This window comes from Monocercomonoides exilis (assembly GCF_001643675.1).
Source record: "Monocercomonoides exilis strain PA203 chromosome Unknown scaffold6-2077815, whole genome shotgun sequence".
In the NCBI taxonomy this organism is placed as follows: Eukaryota; Preaxostyla; order Oxymonadida; family Polymastigidae; genus Monocercomonoides; species Monocercomonoides exilis.
Window position 1 is genome coordinate 1,144,687 of NW_027150551.1, and position 22,453 is coordinate 1,167,139.

Sequence of the window (22,453 nt, forward strand, 5' to 3'; positions counted from 1 at the left end):
GATTGCGGAATCTTTTTGAGCGGCGAGGTTGGGTGCAGTTTTGACTGTGTGGAAGCGAGCAACATCCGATCAAGCGGAAAAGGAATGGTTGTTGGAGAAGGCGGAATGGAGGTTTTGGTGAATGAATTGAGAAGCACAAAGTGCTCATTTGGGGATGGCAGCTTTGCTGTGCTGAAGAAAGTGAAGAGGCTGAAGTGGAAGAATGGGACGAGCATGATGGGTTGCAGGAATGAAGGAGGGGACGGTGGGTGCGGGGTTATTTCAGTTGAAGGAGAAAGCGATGTTGAGATGAACGGGACAAGCATCAGGTTGTGCTCAGCAAGCGAGGATCGCGGAAGAGGAGGCGGGCTGTATCTGGAGATTTCAGAGAATCCTCTGGTGAATATGAAACTGACAGACATAACGTTTGCAGATAATTTAGCAGTTGAGGGAAAGACATGTTTGTTTTGAGCACAGATGTGAATGCATCTGTTGTGAGAGAAAGGTTTGCATTTCAGCTTCAGAACGAGAGAAACGAAAGCGTTGCTGATCTGAAAGGCACAGATGATGTTTTGTTGAGTGGATCAGTTATTGATCTCCTGGTGTTCTTGGTTCAAAGGAAGGAGAGTTCGATTCTTGTATCAAGGGGCGGAATGGACATTCTTGGGTGTGGAAGCGCGGAATTCCCTTGCCTGTCGTTCTGGAGAGGATATGAAAACATCGACTTAGATGCGCAGAATCGAGCGATACGAATTGACACAAGAGCAAATATCAAAAATCATTATGACCTCTCATCGTTCGAAGTTGTATCGAGCAAGGTAGATGAGAAGTGTGTGATGCTGTTTGAAAATGGCATGGAAGCAAGCGAAGAGAAAAAACCGATTATTCAGAACTCGAAAGAATTGAAGTTGGAATTGGTTCAGCTTTCGCTTCCATCCTCTTTCTCAAACAACGAAGGCGTCCTTCTCCACTCTTCATCGGCCAATTCTTTCCTTTCGCTCAATGGATGCACCTTCAACCAAAACAGTGGATCAGACTTGGAGTTCTGCATTATTCGTTCTGAAGGAGGCGATGTTCAATTGCTGGATTGCGATTTCTGTTCGCTGTCTTTCTTATCAACTCCTGTTCAGCTGAATTCTTCGTGTGAAATAATCGGATGCAATTTTTCATCGATATCTGCAAGGCCAAGCGAGAAAGGGGGAGCAGTTTATGCGGAGCTGGTGGGTGAAGCGACGTTTTCGATGGGGCAAACAGAAACAGTTGGGTGCGGCTGCTCTGAAGAATGTGGAAGAGGCGGGTTTATTTTTGTTGAATGCCAAGGTGCGTCAACAGACAATCCTTTTGTTTTTGGCGAAGGCATTTCTTTTGCTGGACACAAGGCGCGGGCAGGGAAAAACATATTCATCTCTGCGGGGGATCTGAACAAAAGTGTGACGCTATCGTCATTCTGTTTTGACTTCACGAAAGGGAGAGAAGACGAGCTGCTGTTTTGTGGAAGGGATTTGGTCTGGGAAGACACGGGGTTGCTCCGTTTCTTGGAGACATACGTGAGCCAAACAATATTTGTGAGTTCAGGTGGATACGATATTATGAGGTGCGGAAGCGAAGAGGATCCGTGCAGGAGCATGTGGAAAGGGATGAGGCAGATAGAGCGAGATGCTCCGCAGACGTGGATAAAAATAGTCGATGAGACGATTGTGCAGGATTCGTTTGTGCTCTCAAACTTTATTATTGAGCGTGAAGAGACAGAGGAGGAAAATCGAGGAAAGCTGATATTTGCAAACAAGACAGCCGATGGAACCGACCCAGGGATACGCAGCGAGGATGCTTTGCAGCTGAACAGGATTTCTGTTGTGCTGTCTAAAGGATTTTGGAACGAGCAGCTGTTTTCGATTGTTGGGAAAAGTGGGGTGATTGGGATGAGCGATTGTTCATTTGCGACAGAGGCAGGCGGAGACTTTCCAGCGAAGGTTGGGCTTTTGCTGATGGAAAGCGGAGTGTTGAATGTTACGAAGCTGGCGGTTGAGAATGTGATGTCGGAGGTGGGTGTGTTTGCAATCAGCAAGAGATGCGATTGCGTGATGCAGCAAGTTGTGGCTTCGGGGTGCACATTTTGTGATGAAAGCTTTGTGAAAATAGTTCCAAGTGGAAATGGAATGGAGAATGCAGCTGAATGCGCTGTTGCAATCAAAGACTCGACTTTCCAGCTGATCACTCGGAATGGCAACGGGCCTGCGATTATCAGTTCGTCTGGGTGTGCCGCTGCTCTATCAATCAGCGGGTGCACATTTGATTCGTGCAAGGCAGTTGAATCGGAGAAGGGTGGCGGTGTTTTTGAGGAGCTTCATAGTGAAGGAGCTCTGTGGATGAGCAAGTCGTCGGTGATTCAGTGTGGATGCAGCAACGACAACGGAAAAGGAGGAGGGATTTACATATATGCCAATTTTGAGGGAGCACTCTCGTTTCTGTTTGAGAAGATGACATTCAAAGGAAACAGCGCGAAAGTGGGGAATGACGTCTTTGTTGAGTGTGTTGACATCGAGAACCAGATCAACGAAACGCAGTTTTGTTTTGATTTGCGAGAAACGGCATACGCGCGGTTGAATGCCATCTACGGGATGGACACAAGGAACCACAAAAGCGACACGAATCTGATGGACTTTGTCACGATCCACCAGGCGGACACAATCATCCTGTCATCGGATCCATCGAAGAACGGGAAGAACGATAGGCAGTGCGGAACGCTGAAGCTTCCGTGCGTGACGCTGGGCTATGCGCTGAGCCATTTGACGAACGATGTCGATAGCAGGCTTCTGGTGGATGGGGAATCTTGTGTTGAGAAAGAAATAAATCTGGAAGATCTTTCAGTGGCGTCTCGGAAGGAGGATGTTTCGAAAGTGGCGGTATTCGGTGATATTGCGCACACAAGAGCGAGCGTGATGGTAACCACAGGCAGTGTCTCTGTCTCGAAGATTGAATTTTTCTTTGATTCAGATTTTTCTTCAGCTCACCGCGTTCTGCTCACAGCAGAGTCTGGAAGCCTATCATTGTTTTTGTGCAGTTTTGCTCAATCGCAGGAAGAAAGAAGTGCTCAAACGATTGGACTGACGCTCGTCTCAATCGAAAATGGGCAAGTGACTGCTTCACAGATAAAAATATCTCACATGCACTTTTCTGCCGAAGCTTCAGTTCGAATCGCTCGTTTGAGTGGTTGCGTGTTGCTCTCTGAAATGAAAGTGGAAGATGTTGTTCTGAATGGAGGCACTTTCATTTTGGTTGAAGGAGCACATCCGTTTTCTGAACAGCAGAAAATAGGAGGAGAAAAGACCGTTGAGCTAAAAGATGTGTCATTTGACAATGTTTTATCAACACAGCAGGAGAAAGGGGTCATCGCTTGCTCGTTGTTCAAAGGAGGGATTTATTTGGCGAATTGCACTTGTTCCAATGCTTCTTCGAAGTGTGTAACAGGAAGCGTGATGAGTTTTTGCGATTGCAGCAACGTGACATTGCATTGGAACGTGCTTCGAGGTGACCTGGAGCATTCAGAAAAAAGTGAAAACAGCAAAGAGGCGGACATTTGCCAATGGACATCTTCAGCTGTTTCTTTTGTCAGCAGCACAGCGACAATGAAAGATACCACGATTGCAAACAACTCTATAGGAGGAATGAGCATGTTTGGAGGAAGCATGATGATTGAAAAAAGCGAATTCATAAACAACAATCCGAAGATCGGAAATTATCAATCAGTTCGGAGAAATATCGTTTGTGCAGGCTCTGGGTTGTTGAACGTTGCAAGTGTGAAAGGAGGAGACGGAGCGAAGGAGGGCTCATCGCTGTGGTTCCTAAACGAAGGGTGCACGCTGGGCGGGATAGCAGAAGAAAGAGAATCAGCGTTTTTCATTCCGGAACTTAAAAGTGTGAAGGGGGAAGATGATGGAAGTGTGACGAGGCTGAAGTTCGTTGGGCTGCTTCTTGTTCCTTGCAATCTATCGTTTCGGGTGGTGAAGAGGGTTGGATCGGAGGCGTTGGTGGAGAGATACTCATTTGAAGAGGGAGGGTTTGTGTCGGAGGCAGAAGTATTAGGGGAAGTGCCTTCAAAGACGATTTGTGAGGCAGGAGAGGAGACAGAAGTGTCGTTGTGCATTCTGTATGGAAATGCGGAGACACCTTCGCCAACAAAGGAATTCATTTTGAAGAACGGAAGCAATCCGAAAGCAAATGGAGAAGAAAAGCTTGTTGAAGGTGGAAAAGAAGGAAAATCATCATGGGCGCTTATTGTGATTGTGATATTTGCTGTGTTATTCGTTATTGCTATGATTGGTTTTATTTTGTTTGTTATCCGCTGGAGAAAGCAAAAGAGAAGAACGGAAGAATTGGAGATAATTGTGGAAGACACAGTGAAGAAGGATCCGAAGGCGTTTGAGATGGTGACGATGGAGATGTCGCCTGAGGAGCAATGGAGGAGAGCAGAGAGGGAGGCAGAGAAGAAGAACGAGGAGAGAATAAAGAAGAGGGTGTATGAGAAAAGCTTGGGACACTCAGAGTCATCAGAGCATTTGCTGAGTGAATGTGAATCGACTGAATACATTCTTGGAAGAGATTCAGACAAAATTCCTGAATGGATGCTGGAGAAAGCAGACGATGATGAAAAAGAGAAAGAGGAGAAAAGGAAGCAAACACCATCGCCATCCATCTCATCCACTTCAACGACAGATACGTCAGACACAGAATCCACTTTTGTTCGGAGAGAGGACTTGTGCCCAACCACTTCATCGATGTCGAACTTGGTGGATGCAATGGCCTGCTCCTCGCCTCATGAGAAGCTGATTGTGGATCTGAGGGATTCGCTGTTCATGTTACTTCATGGGAGGAACGAGAAGAAAGAGATGGCGATTGGCTCTTTGGAGGAGAGGGAGCTGACAGCAGCCCAGATCCTGTTCTGGGTGGCTAATCTTGCGCTCCATTCTTTCGACGAAACGGAAATTCCGCTTCAGTCGCTGAGCAGTCTGAGTCCGCACATTGTGCTGTTCTCAGAGCACATGGTGATCTGCATTGTGATGCACTCTGATTTCCTTTCATCTGATGATTCAGACTCATCGTCGATCTCCTCGTCGACTGTTGTGACATCTGCAAGCGATGATGACAGTGACTCTCTGCCCTCATCAGCGTTTGAGGATGACTCGGATTTCAAGAAAGAGTGTCTGAGGTGGATGGCGCCGGAGCTGTTGAATGGAGCGAAGAAGCATGGGACGAAGAAGACAGTGGTGTTCTCGATTGGGATGATGCTGTGGGAGTGCCTGACGCTGGAGATCCCGTTTGGAGAGTATGAGGCAGTGATTGCTGGGGATAAGATTGTGAAAGGAGAAAGGCCAAGCATGGCGAAGATTGAAGGAACGTCAATGGAAAAAGTTGTGGAATGTTGTCTGCTGGGAGAACGTGAAAAGCGGCCAGGCTTGAATGATGTCAAGCGGGAGTTCATATCGCACCAACCAAAAAGGTTTCTTCAAATGACGAGGTCAGATGCAGTTTGCGTTTCGAGCGAGATTGTCTTTATTTATCATTCAGATGAAGACAACATCAAAAGGGCCGCCGACACGAAGGCGAAATCAAAAGCATCCGAGTCATTCGTGTGAAACGATTCAATTAAATAGAAGTTATGAATAAAGAAGCTGTCGTGGCTTTGTTTGCGTGTTGATCAGATATTTGCGTGTCTTTCTTGAAAACAATGTGAGGTTGATATGTATTTTAAAAGCTCTTTGTGTTCAAGTGAATATCATAGAATTTTTTGTTCTTATAACAAGCGATGCTTGACCTGAAGCGATTATCATTCTGTGGCACAAACTTGCATATTTAGAAGTTTCTAAATATATATGTGGTGTTTATATGCAGCAGCAGCAGAAACAACAATATGTATATGTATATTATCCTCTTTTCTTAATTTTCAGCTCTTTATTTGACACTCAAATTCCGATTAACGTGTTTAATCACATTTCACTCTATTTTTTGCAAATATGAAATACAACATCAAATGTTTTGGGCATTTCTTCAATCCATATTCAAAGCAAAATTTAGAACACAGCCATAAGCCGATGCTAAACAAGAATTGTTCAAAAATGAAATTATTTGCATCGAACAAGTTGCGAAAGTTGTGTTCAAGTCAGATTATTTTCCAATCAAGATTCATTGCCAAAACTGAAATTTCGTTGTGATCGAACAAATTAACTGAATATCTGAGGCGCATGCCAGATGAAGGGCCTATTTTTGCAACTGCTGCAATGTGAAGAAGTTAATTACTTTTGAACTGCAATGCGAAATTTTTGAAGTGTTACAAACGATAACTAAAATTGATTTATTCAACATGTTGGTGTATTTCTTTGAGTTCTTTCAAAAATTTCAGAATCATTTATTTTCTCATAAAAAAAAATTATAATTAAAATTAAAATTACAATAAAAAATAAAATAAAATAAAATTGAATGAAAAATTAGAAAATATATATGTACAGTCAGTGCCAAACACGATCCATGGTGCGAAACCCGGCCCATTACAAAAGTATTTAAAATGACTAACTCTTTGTAATTCTTTCAATTCCATAAGTGATAATGAATAATTTCAACTATTCGAAATCACAGGACCATTTTATGACGCGTGGACAGTTTCATGATAGCTTTTGAAAAAAATGAAACAAAGAATTTATCTTTTTGCATTTTATTGAATATTATAGAAATAGTAGATATGAAACAATAAAAACGATAATCAAGTTTCGATAATGCTCGCAAAGAGTGTTTTGCTTTCAAAGATCACATTTTTCCATTGTATTTATTGAAGTACTCTTCTCTTATGCGTCTTTCTTTCGAATCAAATGAAGGAGAAATTTCTCTGGGAGGGTGAACAAAATATTATATTTCGTCACAAGAAGTTGATTTCACTTCTTTTTCATTGACTTTGACCATTTCAATCATTCTCTTTGCTTTTTTTCTCGAAAACTTTTTTTCCTTTGCTGGTTCTTTATTCAACATTTCATTAAGTTCTTGTCGACTATGTTTATTCTCACGTTTCTTTTCAGAAGATGAAGTTGGTTTTCCAATTTTCGCAAGCTGCTTTTGAAGAAAATGGAAATGCTCTTTTGTTGATTCAATTTGTTTCATTAGCTCTGATTCATCCATCTCATTTGCTCCTTCTGTTGGCTTTTCGTCGGTTGTATTTTCGTCGGTTGAATATTTTCTGTGATTAACGATCAACTTTGTAGGTTCTTTTGATATTTCAGAATCTTTTAGAGATGAATATTTTGAAGGTTGTGAAGAAGGTAATTGTTTGTCGCTTTGAGGAGAATAATTCCAAAACAACTCTTCTCTTCAATCTCGCGATGAAACAGAAGTTTCAGAATTGCCTTTATGATTTTGTATTGGGGATCCAGATATGCGATCCAAAACTGGGGCTGCAGCAACAGACCAAACTCCGCTTTTAATGAAAGCTGATTTGATTGTGGAAGGCATTGTTGCTGCAGCAATTGCTTCAGGGAGAGTGTCAGCAAGTGATGCTTTGTTTGAATGAATTGAAAACGGAGAAGGAATTTGAAATTTGTTATAAAGTGTAGTTTTCAAACGAGATAAGATGCATGAATCACATGGTTGTTAAAGATGAGTCATGTTGTGAGGAAAGAATTTAATAATTATGTTGTGTTCCTCAGCAGATCTTGAAACAGAATCATCCGTATGAGTAATATGATTATCCATCAAAAACAGGGCTTTATGTGTAGTGGATGGTTTAACTTTGGACACGATCCATGAAATCCTGCTATTGATCATGACACTTCTAAAAATCTCTTTAGTCATCCATCCCGATGAGGAAGGAAGAACTTCAATATCGAAAGATGAAAGTGAAGAAAATTCTTTGGGTAAACATTTTGTTGGCCAAAGAAGAAATTTTCTTGGAGAGGATCCATCTGCACATACACATAAGCACAACGTTGAATTTGGCACTTTCGGAGGAGCTGGAGAAGATGGAGGAATTTGATTTTTCAGGCAAGCAATCAGTTTACTTGGACTTTTATTCAAATTCAATGAGGTTTCATCAAAATTAAATATTTTTGAAGAATCAATGTGATTTTCGTTAATCACATTTGACAATTCTTCAAACCATTGTCTGACATTCTCTGGTGATTGAGCAGCAATTTTTGACATGTCTGTTGGCTTGAAATTGCAGCATGAATAAACTCACTCCTTTTTAACAACTTGTATGCACATTTTTCGTTTATTTTTCTTGGCTCGTTTTCATCTGTTGAATCCTTTTCGAAAATATCCACGCACTCATAAAAATGTGTATTTAAAAAAATGAAAAGTCAAAAACAAATAAAACCATGTTTTGAACGTCATGCACTCGAACAGTTTCCTGTTCTGACAACTTCACAAGAACTTGATTTTCTATTATTTCGAGCTGTGGCGAATTAATTGTTAAAGGATGCCCATCAACTCCAATATCCCTTCCTTCCTTTTGCGCTTTGATTCCCCTGAGCCAAGCTCCTTTGGATTTAAGTTTTTCATTCACGGCAGTTTGCCATTTCAGTGAATAATCATTTCGAATTGCAAATATTTTTTTCGTTGTTGAAGGAATGGAACGATATTTGCTGGATGCAAGTTCGCGATGAAGTTGAAGAGGAGAGAGATATGTTTTGTTGCTCAAGTTAAATGGGTCATGATCAAATTGAAAATCCCGATAACTGTTTTTCGTTACAACTTTTTGCATTACTTGATATATATCATCGTTTTTTGTGTCAATTTCTTTCTATAACTCAAACATGATATCATTTTTTGGCATAAGTGTAAAAAAAAATACCTCCTTCAGTTTAGCAATTTTTTCATTTCAACAAAATAGAAATAAATAACATAAAAATTCAACACTTTTGGGTGGAGCAGTTTTTTGATATATGGGTGATTATTTTTGAAATCATATCTTTTTTCGGGGTGTTAATTTTCAAAAATTGAAAGTTTTTCGAAAGAAAATTTTAATCCAAAAGAGAAGAAGCACGATAATTGTTTTTAAAAACAAATGTTTTCACCTAATGAAAGATTAAAATGCATCCAATATGCCTTTTCACTTTTCAACGTTCATATAAAAATATTCAAGATAAGTTTTTGAACCGAAAATTATGTATGAAAAAATTTGATTTCAAAAATAATCACCCATATCTTCAAAAATTTCTTTGACAAAAAATAATTATGATCAAAACCATAATTAAATCTTTATTTATATCTTTTTCGTTAAAAACTTTAATTCCTGCGAATTGAAAGTTTATCTTTGAATTTAATAACACAACACTAATAATATCACAAGTTAATTTGAATCTACATGATTCTTATCAGAGATATGGTATATCAGCTATAGATTCATCTCGATTAGGTAGATAAATATTATCGATTTATGTGAATCTGGTGGTTGTTATCATCTTGTGTAATAAGTTGGAATAGGCAATGATAATAAGATAGAGATTGATGATTATTGCTGATACTCTTAGGGGTTTATCATGATTAGATTTTCAGTGATGTTCTATAAAGATGGAGTCATTGATAGGTGTAATCGAGATATATCTATAGCTGATATACTATATCTCCAAGAGGAAGAATTAGCTAAAAGATTAACTGGAAGTGTTCAAGTTGGTGAATCAATGGTGAAATTGTGTGAAAATTGGTGTTATCGTCGATGAATAACATGAGTTGAACATGAGTTGAACCTGTTGATGTGATCGTTTGTGAAATCGCAAATAAAAATAACTGATTTTGTTTTTTGTTTTATAGTAAATGGGTCGGAAGAAGATATACGCAACTGTGGAAGAAGCGAAAGCGGCTCAACAAAAACAAATAAAACTGTTTCAGGAAAAACGAAAGGAAGAAACTAAGTATTACAACGAACATGTATCTGAAAAACAGAAGAAGTTGATTAAGATATTGAGGAGAAAGCTTATCGAAAGTGATGAGTTGTTAGATGAGTTGATGGAAAAAGTTAATGGGTGTTTGCCTGCACAGGGTGGACAGGTTAAGCTGGTCAGGAAATAAGTGTGTTCTGTGGCTGGGAAATATTGAGTTAAATCTCCGTGCTGGAAGCGTAAACCAGAAACCGGATCTATTTATTTCATCTGAAAACAGCTGCCAACCTGTTATTTCTGCCAACATGAGTATTTTACCCCTTATTTGTCATGATTATGAGGTTTTTTTTATTTTCGATTATATTATCATTTTGCCACATTGCCACATGTTATCGTTGGTGGAACACGTTCGCTGTCATCATATTAGGAAGTAATTTTTAACTTTTGATGGAACAAGAAACTTGTTCTAACTTGTTCCGGTATGATTTTCAGGGAAATATCGTTTGTTAATCCTAAAATTGATGAAAAATTTGTGAAAAACGAGTGAAAAACAGGTAAAAACAATTAATTGTCGGAACACGCCGGACGGAACAAGTGACCGTTGGTGTCACCGTTACCCAAACCGATTTTTGTTCTGCCTGCTTTTTGTTTATTATAAAAAACAACGGTTCGGTTTCTTGAATAAATGGTGTTATGGTTGATTGCCTCATTGTCGATTTTGCTCAGAGGCGTTAATTGTTTTGCCTGGACCAGGTTGACTGAGCAGTTAATTTGGTGCTGTGGCTGGGAAATATTGAGTTAAATCTCCGAGCTTTTCACCTGGACTGGGTGGACCAGGTGGACCGGGTCAATTATATTCTAGAAATAATGTGGGCAAACGGGCAAAGTGAACAAAGTGGGCAAAATACATTTAATGTGAAAATTAACTGTTATCGTTCATTTTCGACATTAATCTCAACGTCATCTTTCCCGTAAATTTACGTTTCTAAAATAAATCTGTTTCAAAAAAAAATTGATTCTTTTAATTTAAATCAAATTGGCAACCATGAGCACAAGCATAACAGATATAATTGGTAACAACAGCAAAACGGTTCAACTCCTATTAAGCACGGAAGAAAAAACATTGAATGAAAGAATTGATTCTGACGTTGTTGATTTATGCAATTATCAAAAGCATGATCGAGGCAGTGGTTCTGTTGTTACTGGAAGAGCATTATTGGAAAACAATGTGTTAAATTTAACTGTTATAAACATTGACATTAACAAATCGTTAGACGACGAGTCCACACAATCTGATGGATCAAAGATATTAAACAAACTGGACGAAGACGATGTCGTTGTTCTAACGGCTTCAGGGGGATAACACATTTATGCCAATACCGATGACTTTTTCTCCAACTTCAACAGAATGATTAAATGTTGCACTTGCGATGAATTTGATGTTGATATCATGACATCGTTGGATGAGTGCAAACGATCATTAATTGCATTACCAAACAGTAAAGTGCGTAAGGATCATCGATCAAAGACAAACGTTTATCAGCTTGTTAGAGGTTCGTTTGACTCAGCAATTACACGAAATGTTAATGATATATTAAACGATCTCTCATTGAAACTGTATATAAAAACATCTGATGAAATAGATAATATTGTTAAATTAGATAAGGACAACGACAACATCAGTGACGAATTAGCTAATGTTTGAGTCAACGGGTTGGAATGTTTTGTCATACATAACGATACGAGGAATATGACAATCAACAGAGAAGTCACGTTTTTCACACTGTTTCAAGTGATAAATTCATTGCCGAATGAGCATATCGAATTATCTTACGACAGAGTACAAAACAGTGACAATTTGACAGCTAACGCACGTGATAACTATTATACTGCCAAAAAAACGATACAGATGTTTGAGATCATCGCCATTTGTGTTAGTTAAGATGTTAAATAAATGGAATAATGACTATTACACAAACGAGATATTACCGTTACTGAGATACGACATCAATATTGTTTAACCAATAGATATGTCTGATTCGTTTTCCATGACAGATATTCGACGAAAAGCTGAGACAAAACAATACAAAAACGCTGATGATGTTATAAGTAAATTGTCAAGAGTTATTAAATTTATTGAAACAGGAGCAATGCATATATATAAAAAGATTTCAAAAGATTCGATAAACGATGGGTGATAATATTTGTTACAGACACAAATATGGCACGTAATTTAAAGATGATTAAACGATGGAAAACTGAACATAAAACAACAACAGCATATGACATTCTACTGTCTTGTTTGTTGAAACTAACATTGCAAGGAGTTATGTTAAACGCAAAAGACACAGCTAATGTATTCTCAATATTCCAAGGTTTCAAGAACAATTTACGAGAACATGTCAATATGGCAACAATCTCAATGTTTCTGAACTTTGTTCGTGAGGTTATTGCTGATTAAAACGACGATGCGTATGAATATGTTATTAACTGGATTGCAAACATTGTTCAACACCCTGGAATTATAAATGAAACGGCATTTATATTGAAAGGAATTCAAGGCATTTGGAAAAACAGATTCACACGTGTAATATCTGAACTATTCGCTGGTTATTCCAGTCGAAACGTTACAGAAATAGGAGAATTGACTGGAAACTTCAACTCTGTTGTTGAAAGAAAAATGTTGATTGTACCGAATGAACTGAAAAATTGTGGAGACGACAGATTAGCAAATTGCAATGCGTTGAAGTCTGTAATAACAGAAAACATTATAAGAATAAATGAGAAGAATCAACCTCGTAGAACCGCAGAGAACGTGGCAAATTTCATATTTGTGACAATCCACGCATTTCCTGTATAGATTGAAACAGGCGATCTCAGATATGTTGTTCTCGCATGTAACGGTAAATACAAGAACAATTTCGTTTATTTCAAACAACTATATTCTTCATTCACTACAGAGTTTTATGATAATTTGCTCACATATTTGATGAACAAAGATCTTTCATCATTTAACGTTAGATCAATTCCAATGACAGAGGCTGAAATAGATATAATAGAAGCGACTAAAAGTCCGTTGGAAATGTGGATTTGTAATGATTAAGACGAGCTATGTGTTGGAATGAATTGTACAGAAGCTCTTCTCTGCAAACCTGTTGAAAAAAAAAGATAAGAACTTCCAACTGCAACTGAAAGATAAATGTGAACGTAAACGACAAACAATAAATGGTATACGTTAATGGCATTATATATTGAAAGATGAATACAAACTGTTGTACAAACAAACTGTTTCTGAGAAAGGGGATAATTAATAGAAACAGAAATGTTACTGTGACATTTTTGCACGTTTTACACACTTTGCTCACTTTGCCCGTTTGCCCACATTATTTCTAGAATATAATTGACCCGGTCCACCTGGTCCACCCAGTCCAGGTGAAAAGCTCGGAGATTTAACTCAATATTTCCCAGCCACAGCACCAAATTAACTGCTCAGTCAACCTGGTCCAGGCAAAACAATTAACGCCTCTGAGCAAAATCGACAATGAGGCAATCAACCATAACACCATTTATTCAAGAAACCGAACCGTTGTTTTTTATAATAAACAAAAAGCAGGCAGAACAAAAATCGGTTTGGGTAACGGTGACACCAACGGTCACTTGTTCCGTCCGGCGTGTTCCGACAATTAATTGTTTTTACCTGTTTTTCACTCGTTTTTCACAAATTTTTCATCAATTTTAGGATTAACAAACGATATTTCCCTGAAAATCATACCGGAACAAGTTAGAACAAGTTTCTTGTTCCATCAAAAGTTAAAAATTACTTCCTAATATGATGACAGCGAACGTGTTCCACCAACGATAACATGTGGCAATGTGGCAAAATGATAATATAATCGAAAATAAAAAAAACCTCATAATCATGACAAATAAGGGGTAAAATACTCATGTTGGCAGAAATAACAGGTTGGCAGCTGTTTTCAGATGAAATAAATAGATCCGGTTTCTGGTTTACGCTTCCAGCACGGAGATTTAACTCAATATTTCCCAGCCACAGAACACACTTATTTCCTGACCAGCTTAACCTGTCCACCCTGTGCAGGCAAACACCCATTAACTTTTTCCATCAACTCATCTAACAACTCATCACTTTCGATAAGCTTTCTCCTCAATATCTTAATCAACTTCTTCTGTTTTTCAGATACATGTTCGTTGTAATACTTAGTTTCTTCCTTTCGTTTTTCCTGAAACAGTTTTATTTGTTTTTGTTGAGCCGCTTTCGCTTCTTCCACAGTTGCGTATATCTTCTTCCGACCCATTTACTATAAAACAAAAAACAAAATCAGTTATTTTTATTTGCGATTTCACAAACGATCACATCAACAGGTTCAACTCATGTTCAACTCATGTTATTCATCGACGATAACACCAATTTTCACACAATTTCACCATTGATTCACCAACTTGAACACTTCCAGTTAATCTTTTAGCTAATTCTTCCTCTTGGAGATATAGTATATCAGCTATAGATATATCTCGATTACACCTATCAATGACTCCATCTTTATAGAACATCACTGAAAATCTAATCATGATAAACCCCTAAGAGTATCAGCAATAATCATCAATCTCTATCTTATTATCATTGCCTATTCCAACTTATTACACAAGATGATAACAACCACCAGATTCACATAAATCGATAATATTTATCTACCTAATCGAGATGAATCTATAGCTGATATACCATATCTCTGATAAGAATCATGTAGATTCAAATTAACTTGTGATATTATTAGTGTTGTGTTATTAAATTCAAAGATAAACTTTCAATTCGCAGGAATTAAAGTTTTTAACGAAAAAGATATAAATAAAGATTTAATTATGGTTTTGATCATAATTATTTTTTGTCAAAGAAATTTTTGAAGATATGGGTGATTATTTTTGAAATCAAATTTTTTCATACATAATTTTCGGTTCAAAAACTTATCTTGAATATTTTTATATGAACGTTGAAAAGTGAAAAGGCATATTGGATGCATTTTAATCTTTCATTAGGTGAAAACATTTGTTTTTAAAAACAATTATCGTGCTTCTTCTCTTTTGGATTAAAATTTTCTTTCGAAAAACTTTCAATTTTTGAAAATTAACACCCCGAAAAAAGATATGATTTCAAAAATAATCACCCATATATCAAAAAACTGCTCCACCCAAAAGTGTTGAATTTTTATGTTATTTATTTCTATTTTGTTGAAATGAAAAAATTGCTAAACTGAAGGAGGTATTTTTTTTTACACTTATGCCAAAAAATGATATCATGTTTGAGTTATAGAAAGAAATTGACACAAAAAACGATGATATATATCAAGTAATGCAAAAAGTTGTAACGAAAAACAGTTATCGGGATTTTCAATTTGATCATGACCCATTTAACATGAGCAACAAAACATATCTCTCTCCTCTTCAACTTCATCGCGAACTTGCATCCAGCAAATATCGTTCCATTCCTTCAACAACGAAAAAAATATTTGCAATTCGAAATGATTATTCACTGAAATGGCAAACTGCCGTGAATGAAAAACTTAAATCCAAAGGAGCTTGGCTCAGGGGAATCAAAGCGCAAAAGGAAGGAAGGGATATTGGAGTTGATGGGCATCCTTTAACAATTAATTCGCCACAGCTCGAAATAATAGAAAATCAAGTTCTTGTGAAGTTGTCAGAACAGGAAACTGTTCGAGTGCATGACGTTCAAAACATGGTTTTATTTGTTTTTGACTTTTCATTTTTTTAAATACACATTTTTATGAGTGCGTGGATATTTTCGAAAAGGATTCAACAGATGAAAACGAGCCAAGAAAAATAAACGAAAAATGTGCATACAAGTTGTTAAAAAGGAGTGAGTTTATTCATGCTGCAATTTCAAGCCAACAGACATGTCAAAAATTGCTGCTCAATCACCAGAGAATGTCAGACAATGGTTTGAAGAATTGTCAAATGTGATTAACGAAAATCACATTGATTCTTCAAAAATATTTAATTTTGATGAAACCTCATTGAATTTGAATAAAAGTCCAAGTAAACTGATTGCTTGCCTGAAAAATCAAATTCCTCCATCTTCTCCAGCTCCTCCGAAAGTGCCAAATTCAACGTTGTGCTTATGTGTATGTGCAGATGGATCCTCTCCAAGAAAATTTCTTCTTTGGCCAACAAAATGTTTACCCAAAGAATTTTCTTCACTTTCATCTTTCGATATTGAAGTTCTTCCTTCCTCATCGGGATGGATGACTAAAGAGATTTTTAGAAGTGTCATGATCAATAGCAGGATTTCATGGATCGTGTCCAAAGTTAAACCATCCACTACACATAAAGCCCTGTTTTTGATGGATAATCATATTACTCATACGGATGATTCTGTTTCAAGATCTGCTGAGGAACACAACATAATTATTAAATTCTTTCCTCACAACATGACTCATCTTTAACAACCATGTGATTCATGCATCTTATCTCGTTTGAAAACTACACTTTATAACAAATTTCAAATTCCTTCTCCGTTTTCAATTCATTCAAACAAAGCATCACTTGCTGACACTCTCCCTGAAGCAATTGCTGCAGCAACAATGCCTTCCACAATCAAATCAGCTTTCATTAAAAGCGGAGTTTGGTCTGTTGCTGCAGCCCCAGTTTTGGATCGCATATCTGGATCCCCAATACAAAATCATAAAGGCAATTCTGAAACTTCTGTTTCATCGCGAGATTGAAGAGAAGAGTTGTTTTGGAATTATTCTCCTCAAAGCGACAAACAATTACCTTCTTCACAACCTTCAAAATATTCATCTCTAAAAGATTCTGAAATATCAAAAGAACCTACAAAGTTGATCGTTAATCACAGAAAATATTCAACCGACGAAAATACAACCGACGAAAAGCCAACAGAAGGAGCAAATGAGATGGATGAATCAGAGCTAATGAAACAAATTGAATCAACAAAAGAGCATTTCCATTTTCTTCAAAAGCAGCTTGCGAAAATTGGAAAACCAACTTCATCTTCTGAAAAGAAACGTGAGAATAAACATAGTCGACAAGAACTTAATGAAATGTTGAATAAAGAACCAGCAAAGGAAAAAAAGTTTTCGAGAAAAAAAGCAAAGAGAATGATTGAAATGGTCAAAGTCAATGAAAAAGAAGTGAAATCAACTTCTTGTGACGAAATATAATATTTTGTTCACCCTCCCAGAGAAATTTCTCCTTCATTTGATTCGAAAGAAAGACGCATAAGAGAAGAGTACTTCAATAAATACAATGGAAAAATGTGATCTTTGAAAGCAAAACACTCTTTGCGAGCATTATCGAAACTTGATTATCGTTTTTATTGTTTCATATCTACTATTTCTATAATATTCAATAAAATGCAAAAAGATAAATTCTTTGTTTCATTTTTTTCAAAAGCTATCATGAAACTGTCCACGCGTCATAAAATGGTCCTGTGATTTCGAATAGTTGAAATTATTCATTATCACTTATGGAATTGAAAGAATTACAAAGAGTTAGTCATTTTAAATACTTTTGTAATGGGCCGGGTTTCGCACCATGGATCGTGTTTGGCACTGACTGTACATATATATTTTCTAATTTTTCATTCAATTTTATTTTATTTTATTTTTTATTGTAATTTTAATTTTAATTATAATTTTTTTTTATGAGAAAATAAATGATTCTGAAATTTTTTGAAAGAACTCAAAGAAATACACCAACATGTTGAATAAATCAATTTTAGTTATCGTTTGTAACACTTCAAAAATTTCGCATTGCAGTTCAAAAGTAATTAACTTCTTCACATTGCAGCAGTTGCAAAAATAGGCCCTTCATCTGGCATGCGCCTCAGATATTCAGTTAATTTGTTCGATCACAACGAAATTTCAGTTTTGGCAATGAATCTTGATTGGAAAATAATCTGACTTGAACACAACTTTCGCAACTTGTTCGATGCAAATAATTTCATTTTTGAACAATTCTTGTTTAGCATCGGCTTATGGCTGTGTTCTAAATTTTGCTTTGAATATGGATTGAAGAAATGCCCAAAACATTTGATGTTGTATTTCATATTTGCAAAAAATAGAGTGAAATGTGATTAAACACGTTAATCGGAATTTGAGTGTCAAATAAAGAGCTGAAAATTAAGAAAAGAGGATAATATACATATACATATTGTTGTTTCTGCTGCTGCTGCATATAAACACCACATATATATTTAGAAACTTCTAAATATGCAAGTTTGTGCCACAGAATGATAATCGCTTCAGGTCAAGCATCGCTTGTTATAAGAACAAAAAATTCTATGATATTCACTTGAACACAAAGAGCTTTTAAAATACATATCAACCTCACATTGTTTTCAAGAAAGACACGCAAATATCTGATCAACACGCAAACAAAGCCACGACAGCTTCTTTATTCATAACTTCTATTTAATTGAATCGTTTCACACGAATGACTCGGATGCTTTTGATTTCGCCTTCGTGTCGGCGGCCCTTTTGATGTTGTCTTCATCTGAATGATAAATAAAGACAATCTCGCTCGAAACGCAAACTGCATCTGACCTCGTCATTTGAAGAAACCTTTTTGGTTGGTGCGATATGAACTCCCGCTTGACATCATTCAAGCCTGGCCGCTTTTCACGTTCTCCCAGCAGACAACATTCCACAACTTTTTCCATTGACGTTCCTTCAATCTTCGCCATGCTTGGCCTTTCTCCTTTCACAATCTTATCCCCAGCAATCACTGCCTCATACTCTCCAAACGGGATCTCCAGCGTCAGGCACTCCCACAGCATCATCCCAATCGAGAACACCACTGTCTTCTTCGTCCCATGCTTCTTCGCTCCATTCAACAGCTCCGGCGCCATCCACCTCAGACACTCTTTCTTGAAATCCGAGTCATCCTCAAACGCTGATGAGGGCAGAGAGTCACTGTCATCATCGCTTGCAGATGTCACAACAGTCGACGAGGAGATCGACGATGAGTCTGAATCATCAGATGAAAGGAAATCAGAGTGCATCACAATGCAGATCACCATGTGCTCTGAGAACAGCACAATGTGCGGACTCAGACTGCTCAGCGACTGAAGCGGAATTTCCGTTTCGTCGAAAGAATGGAGCGCAAGATTAGCCACCCAGAACAGGATCTGGGCTGCTGTCAGCTCCCTCTCCTCCAAAGAGCCAATCGCCATCTCTTTCTTCTCGTTCCTCCCATGAAGTAACATGAACAGCGAATCCCTCAGATCCACAATCAGCTTCTCATGAGGCGAGGAGCAGGCCATTGCATCCACCAAGTTCGACATCGATGAAGTGGTTGGGCACAAGTCCTCTCTCCGAACAAAAGTGGATTCTGTGTCTGACGTATCTGTCGTTGAAGTGGATGAGATGGATGGCGATGGTGTTTGCTTCCTTTTCTCCTCTTTCTCTTTTTCATCATCGTCTGCTTTCTCCAGCATCCATTCAGGAATTTTGTCTGAATCTCTTCCAAGAATGTATTCAGTCGATTCACATTCACTCAGCAAATGCTCTGATGACTCTGAGTGTCCCAAGCTTTTCTCATACACCCTCTTCTTTATTCTCTCCTCGTTCTTCTTCTCTGCCTCCCTCTCTGCTCTCCTCCATTGCTCCTCAGGCGACATCTCCATCGTCACCATCTCAAACGCCTTCGGATCCTTCTTCACTGTGTCTTCCACAATTATCTCCAATTCTTCCGTTCTTCTCTTTTGCTTTCTCCAGCGGATAACAAACAAAATAAAACCAATCATAGCAATAACGAATAACACAGCAAATATCACAATCACAATAAGCGCCCATGATGATTTTCCTTCTTTTCCACCTTCAACAAGCTTTTCTTCTCCATTTGCTTTCGGATTGCTTCCGTTCTTCAAAATGAATTCCTTTGTTGGCGAAGGTGTCTCCGCATTTCCATACAGAATGCACAACGACACTTCTGTCTCCTCTCCTGCCTCACAAATCGTCTTTGAAGGCACTTCCCTAATACTTCTGCCTCCGACACAAACCCTCCCTCTTCAAATGAGTATCTCTCCACCAACGCCTCCGATCCAACCCTCTTCACCACCCGAAACGATAGATTGCAAGGAACAAGAAGCAGCCCAACGAACTTCAGCCTCGTCACACTTCCATCATCTTCCCCCTTCACACTTTTAAGTTCCGGAATGAAAAACGCTGATTCTCTTTCTTCTGCTATCCCGCCCAGCGTGCACCCTTCGTTTAGGAACCACAGCGATGAGCCCTCCTTCGCTCCGTCTCCTCCTTTCACACTTGCAACGTTCAACAACCCAGAGCCTGCACAAACGATATTTCTCCGAACTGATTGATAATTTCCGATCTTCGGATTGTTGTTTATGAATTCGCTTTTTTCAATCATCATGCTTCCTCCAAACATGCTCATTCCTCCTATAGAGTTGTTTGCAATCGTGGTATCTTTCATTGTCGCTGTGCTGCTGACAAAAGAAACAGCTGAAGATGTCCATTGGCAAATGTCCGCCTCTTTGCTGTTTTCACTTTTTTCTGAATGCTCCAGGTCACCTCGAAGCACGTTCCAATGCAATGTCACGTTGCTGCAATCGCAAAAACTCATCACGCTTCCTGTTACACACTTCGAAGAAGCATTGGAACAAGTGCAATTCGCCAAATAAATCCCTCCTTTGAACAACGAGCAAGCGATGACCCCTTTCTCCTGCTGTGTTGATAAAACATTGTCAAATGACACATCTTTTAGCTCAACGGTCTTTTCTCCTCCTATTTTCTGCTGTTCAGAAAACGGATGTGCTCCTTCAACCAAAATGAAAGTGCCTCCATTCAGAACAACATCTTCCACTTTCATTTCAGAGAGCAACACGCAACCACTCAAACGAGCGATTCGAACTGAAGCTTCGGCAGAAAAGTGCATGTGAGATATTTTTATCTGTGAAGCAGTCACTTGCCCATTTTCGATTGAGACGAGCGTCAGTCCAATCGTTTGAGCACTTCTTTCTTCCTGCGATTGAGCAAAACTGCACAAAAACAATGATAGGCTTCCAGACTCTGCTGTGAGCAGAACGCGGTGAGCTGAAGAAAAATCTGAATCAAAGAAAAATTCAATCTTCGAGACAGAGACACTGCCTGTGGTTACCATCACGCTCGCTCTTGTGTGCGCAATATCACCGAATACCGCCACTTTCGAAACATCCTCCTTCCGAGACGCCACTGAAAGATCTTCCAGATTTATTTCTTTCTCAACACAAGATTCCCCATCCACCAGAAGCCTGCTATCGACATCGTTCGTCAAATGGCTCAGCGCATAGCCCAGCGTCACGCACGGAAGCTTCAGCGTTCCGCACTGCCTATCGTTCTTCCCGTTCTTCGATGGATCCGATGACAGGATGATTGTGTCCGCCTGGTGGATCGTGACAAAGTCCATCAGATTCGTGTCGCTTTTGTGGTTCCTTGTGTCCATCCCGTAGATGGCATTCAACCGCGCGTATGCCGTTTCTCGCAAATCAAAACAAAACTGCGTTTCGTTGATCTGGTTCTCGATGTCAACACACTCAACAAAGACGTCATTCCCCACTTTCGCGCTGTTTCCTTTGAATGTCATCTTCTCAAACAGAAACGAGAGTGCTCCCTCAAAATTGGCATATATGTAAATCCCTCCTCCTTTTCCGTTGTCGTTGCTGCATCCACACTGAATCACCGACGACTTGCTCATCCACAGAGCTCCTTCACTATGAAGCTCCTCAAAAACACCGCCACCCTTCTCCGATTCAACTGCCTTGCACGAATCAAATGTGCACCCGCTGATTGATAGAGCAGCGGCACACCCAGACGAACTGATAATCGCAGGCCCGTTGCCATTCCGAGTGATCAGCTGGAAAGTCGAGTCTTTGATTGCAACAGCGCATTCAGCTGCATTCTCCATTCCATTTCCACTTGGAACTATTTTCACAAAGCTTTCATCACAAAATGTGCACCCCGAAGCCACAACTTGCTGCATCACGCAATCGCATCTCTTGCTGATTGCAAACACACCCACCTCCGACATCACATTCTCAACCGCCAGCTTCGTAACATTCAACACTCCGCTTTCCATCAGCAAAAGCCCAACCTTCGCTGGAAAGTCTCCGCCTGCCTCTGTCGCAAATGAACAATCGCTCATCCCAATCACCCCACTTTTCCCAACAATCGAAAACAGCTGCTCGTTCCAAAATCCTTTAGACAGCACAACAGAAATCCTGTTCAGCTGCAAAGCATCCTCGCTGCGTATCCCTGGGTCGGTTCCATCGGCTGTCTTGTTTGCAAATATCAGCTTTCCTCGATTTTCCTCCTCTGTCTCTTCACGCTCAATAATAAAGTTTGAGAGCACAAACGAATCCTGCACAATCGTCTCATCGACTATTTTTATCCACGTCTGCGGAGCATCTCGCTCTATCTGCCTCATCCCTTTCCACATGCTCCTGCACGGATCCTCTTCGCTTCCGCACCTCATAATATCGTATCCACCTGAACTCACAAATATTGTTTGGCTCACGTATGTCTCCAAGAAACGGAGCAACCCCGTGTCTTCCCAGACCAAATCCC

At 39.0% G+C, this 22,453-nt stretch overlaps 2 protein-coding genes across 2 annotated transcripts; one reads left to right on the top strand and one right to left on the bottom strand.

Annotated features, from left to right (window-relative positions):
- Window positions 1-437: 437 nt before the first annotated feature.
- MONOS_14649p2 (uncharacterized protein) lies at window positions 438-6,005 on the top strand (the record flags this gene model as incomplete). Its single annotated transcript, XM_067867467.1, has 1 exon — window positions 438-6,005. One exon carries the CDS (start codon window positions 438-440, stop codon window positions 5,610-5,612), a length of 5,175 nt encoding a protein of 1,724 aa, XP_067733879.1. The 3' UTR covers window positions 5,613-6,005.
- An 11,917-nt stretch (window positions 6,006-17,922) lies between these two features.
- MONOS_17068 (uncharacterized protein) lies at window positions 17,923-22,361 on the bottom strand (the record flags this gene model as incomplete). Its single annotated transcript, XM_067869951.1, has 2 exons — window positions 17,923-19,788; window positions 19,875-22,361. 2 exons carry the CDS (start codon window positions 22,359-22,361, stop codon window positions 18,319-18,321), a joined length of 3,957 nt encoding a protein of 1,318 aa, XP_067733880.1. The 3' UTR covers window positions 17,923-18,318.
- Between the last annotated feature and the right edge of the window lie 92 nt (window positions 22,362-22,453).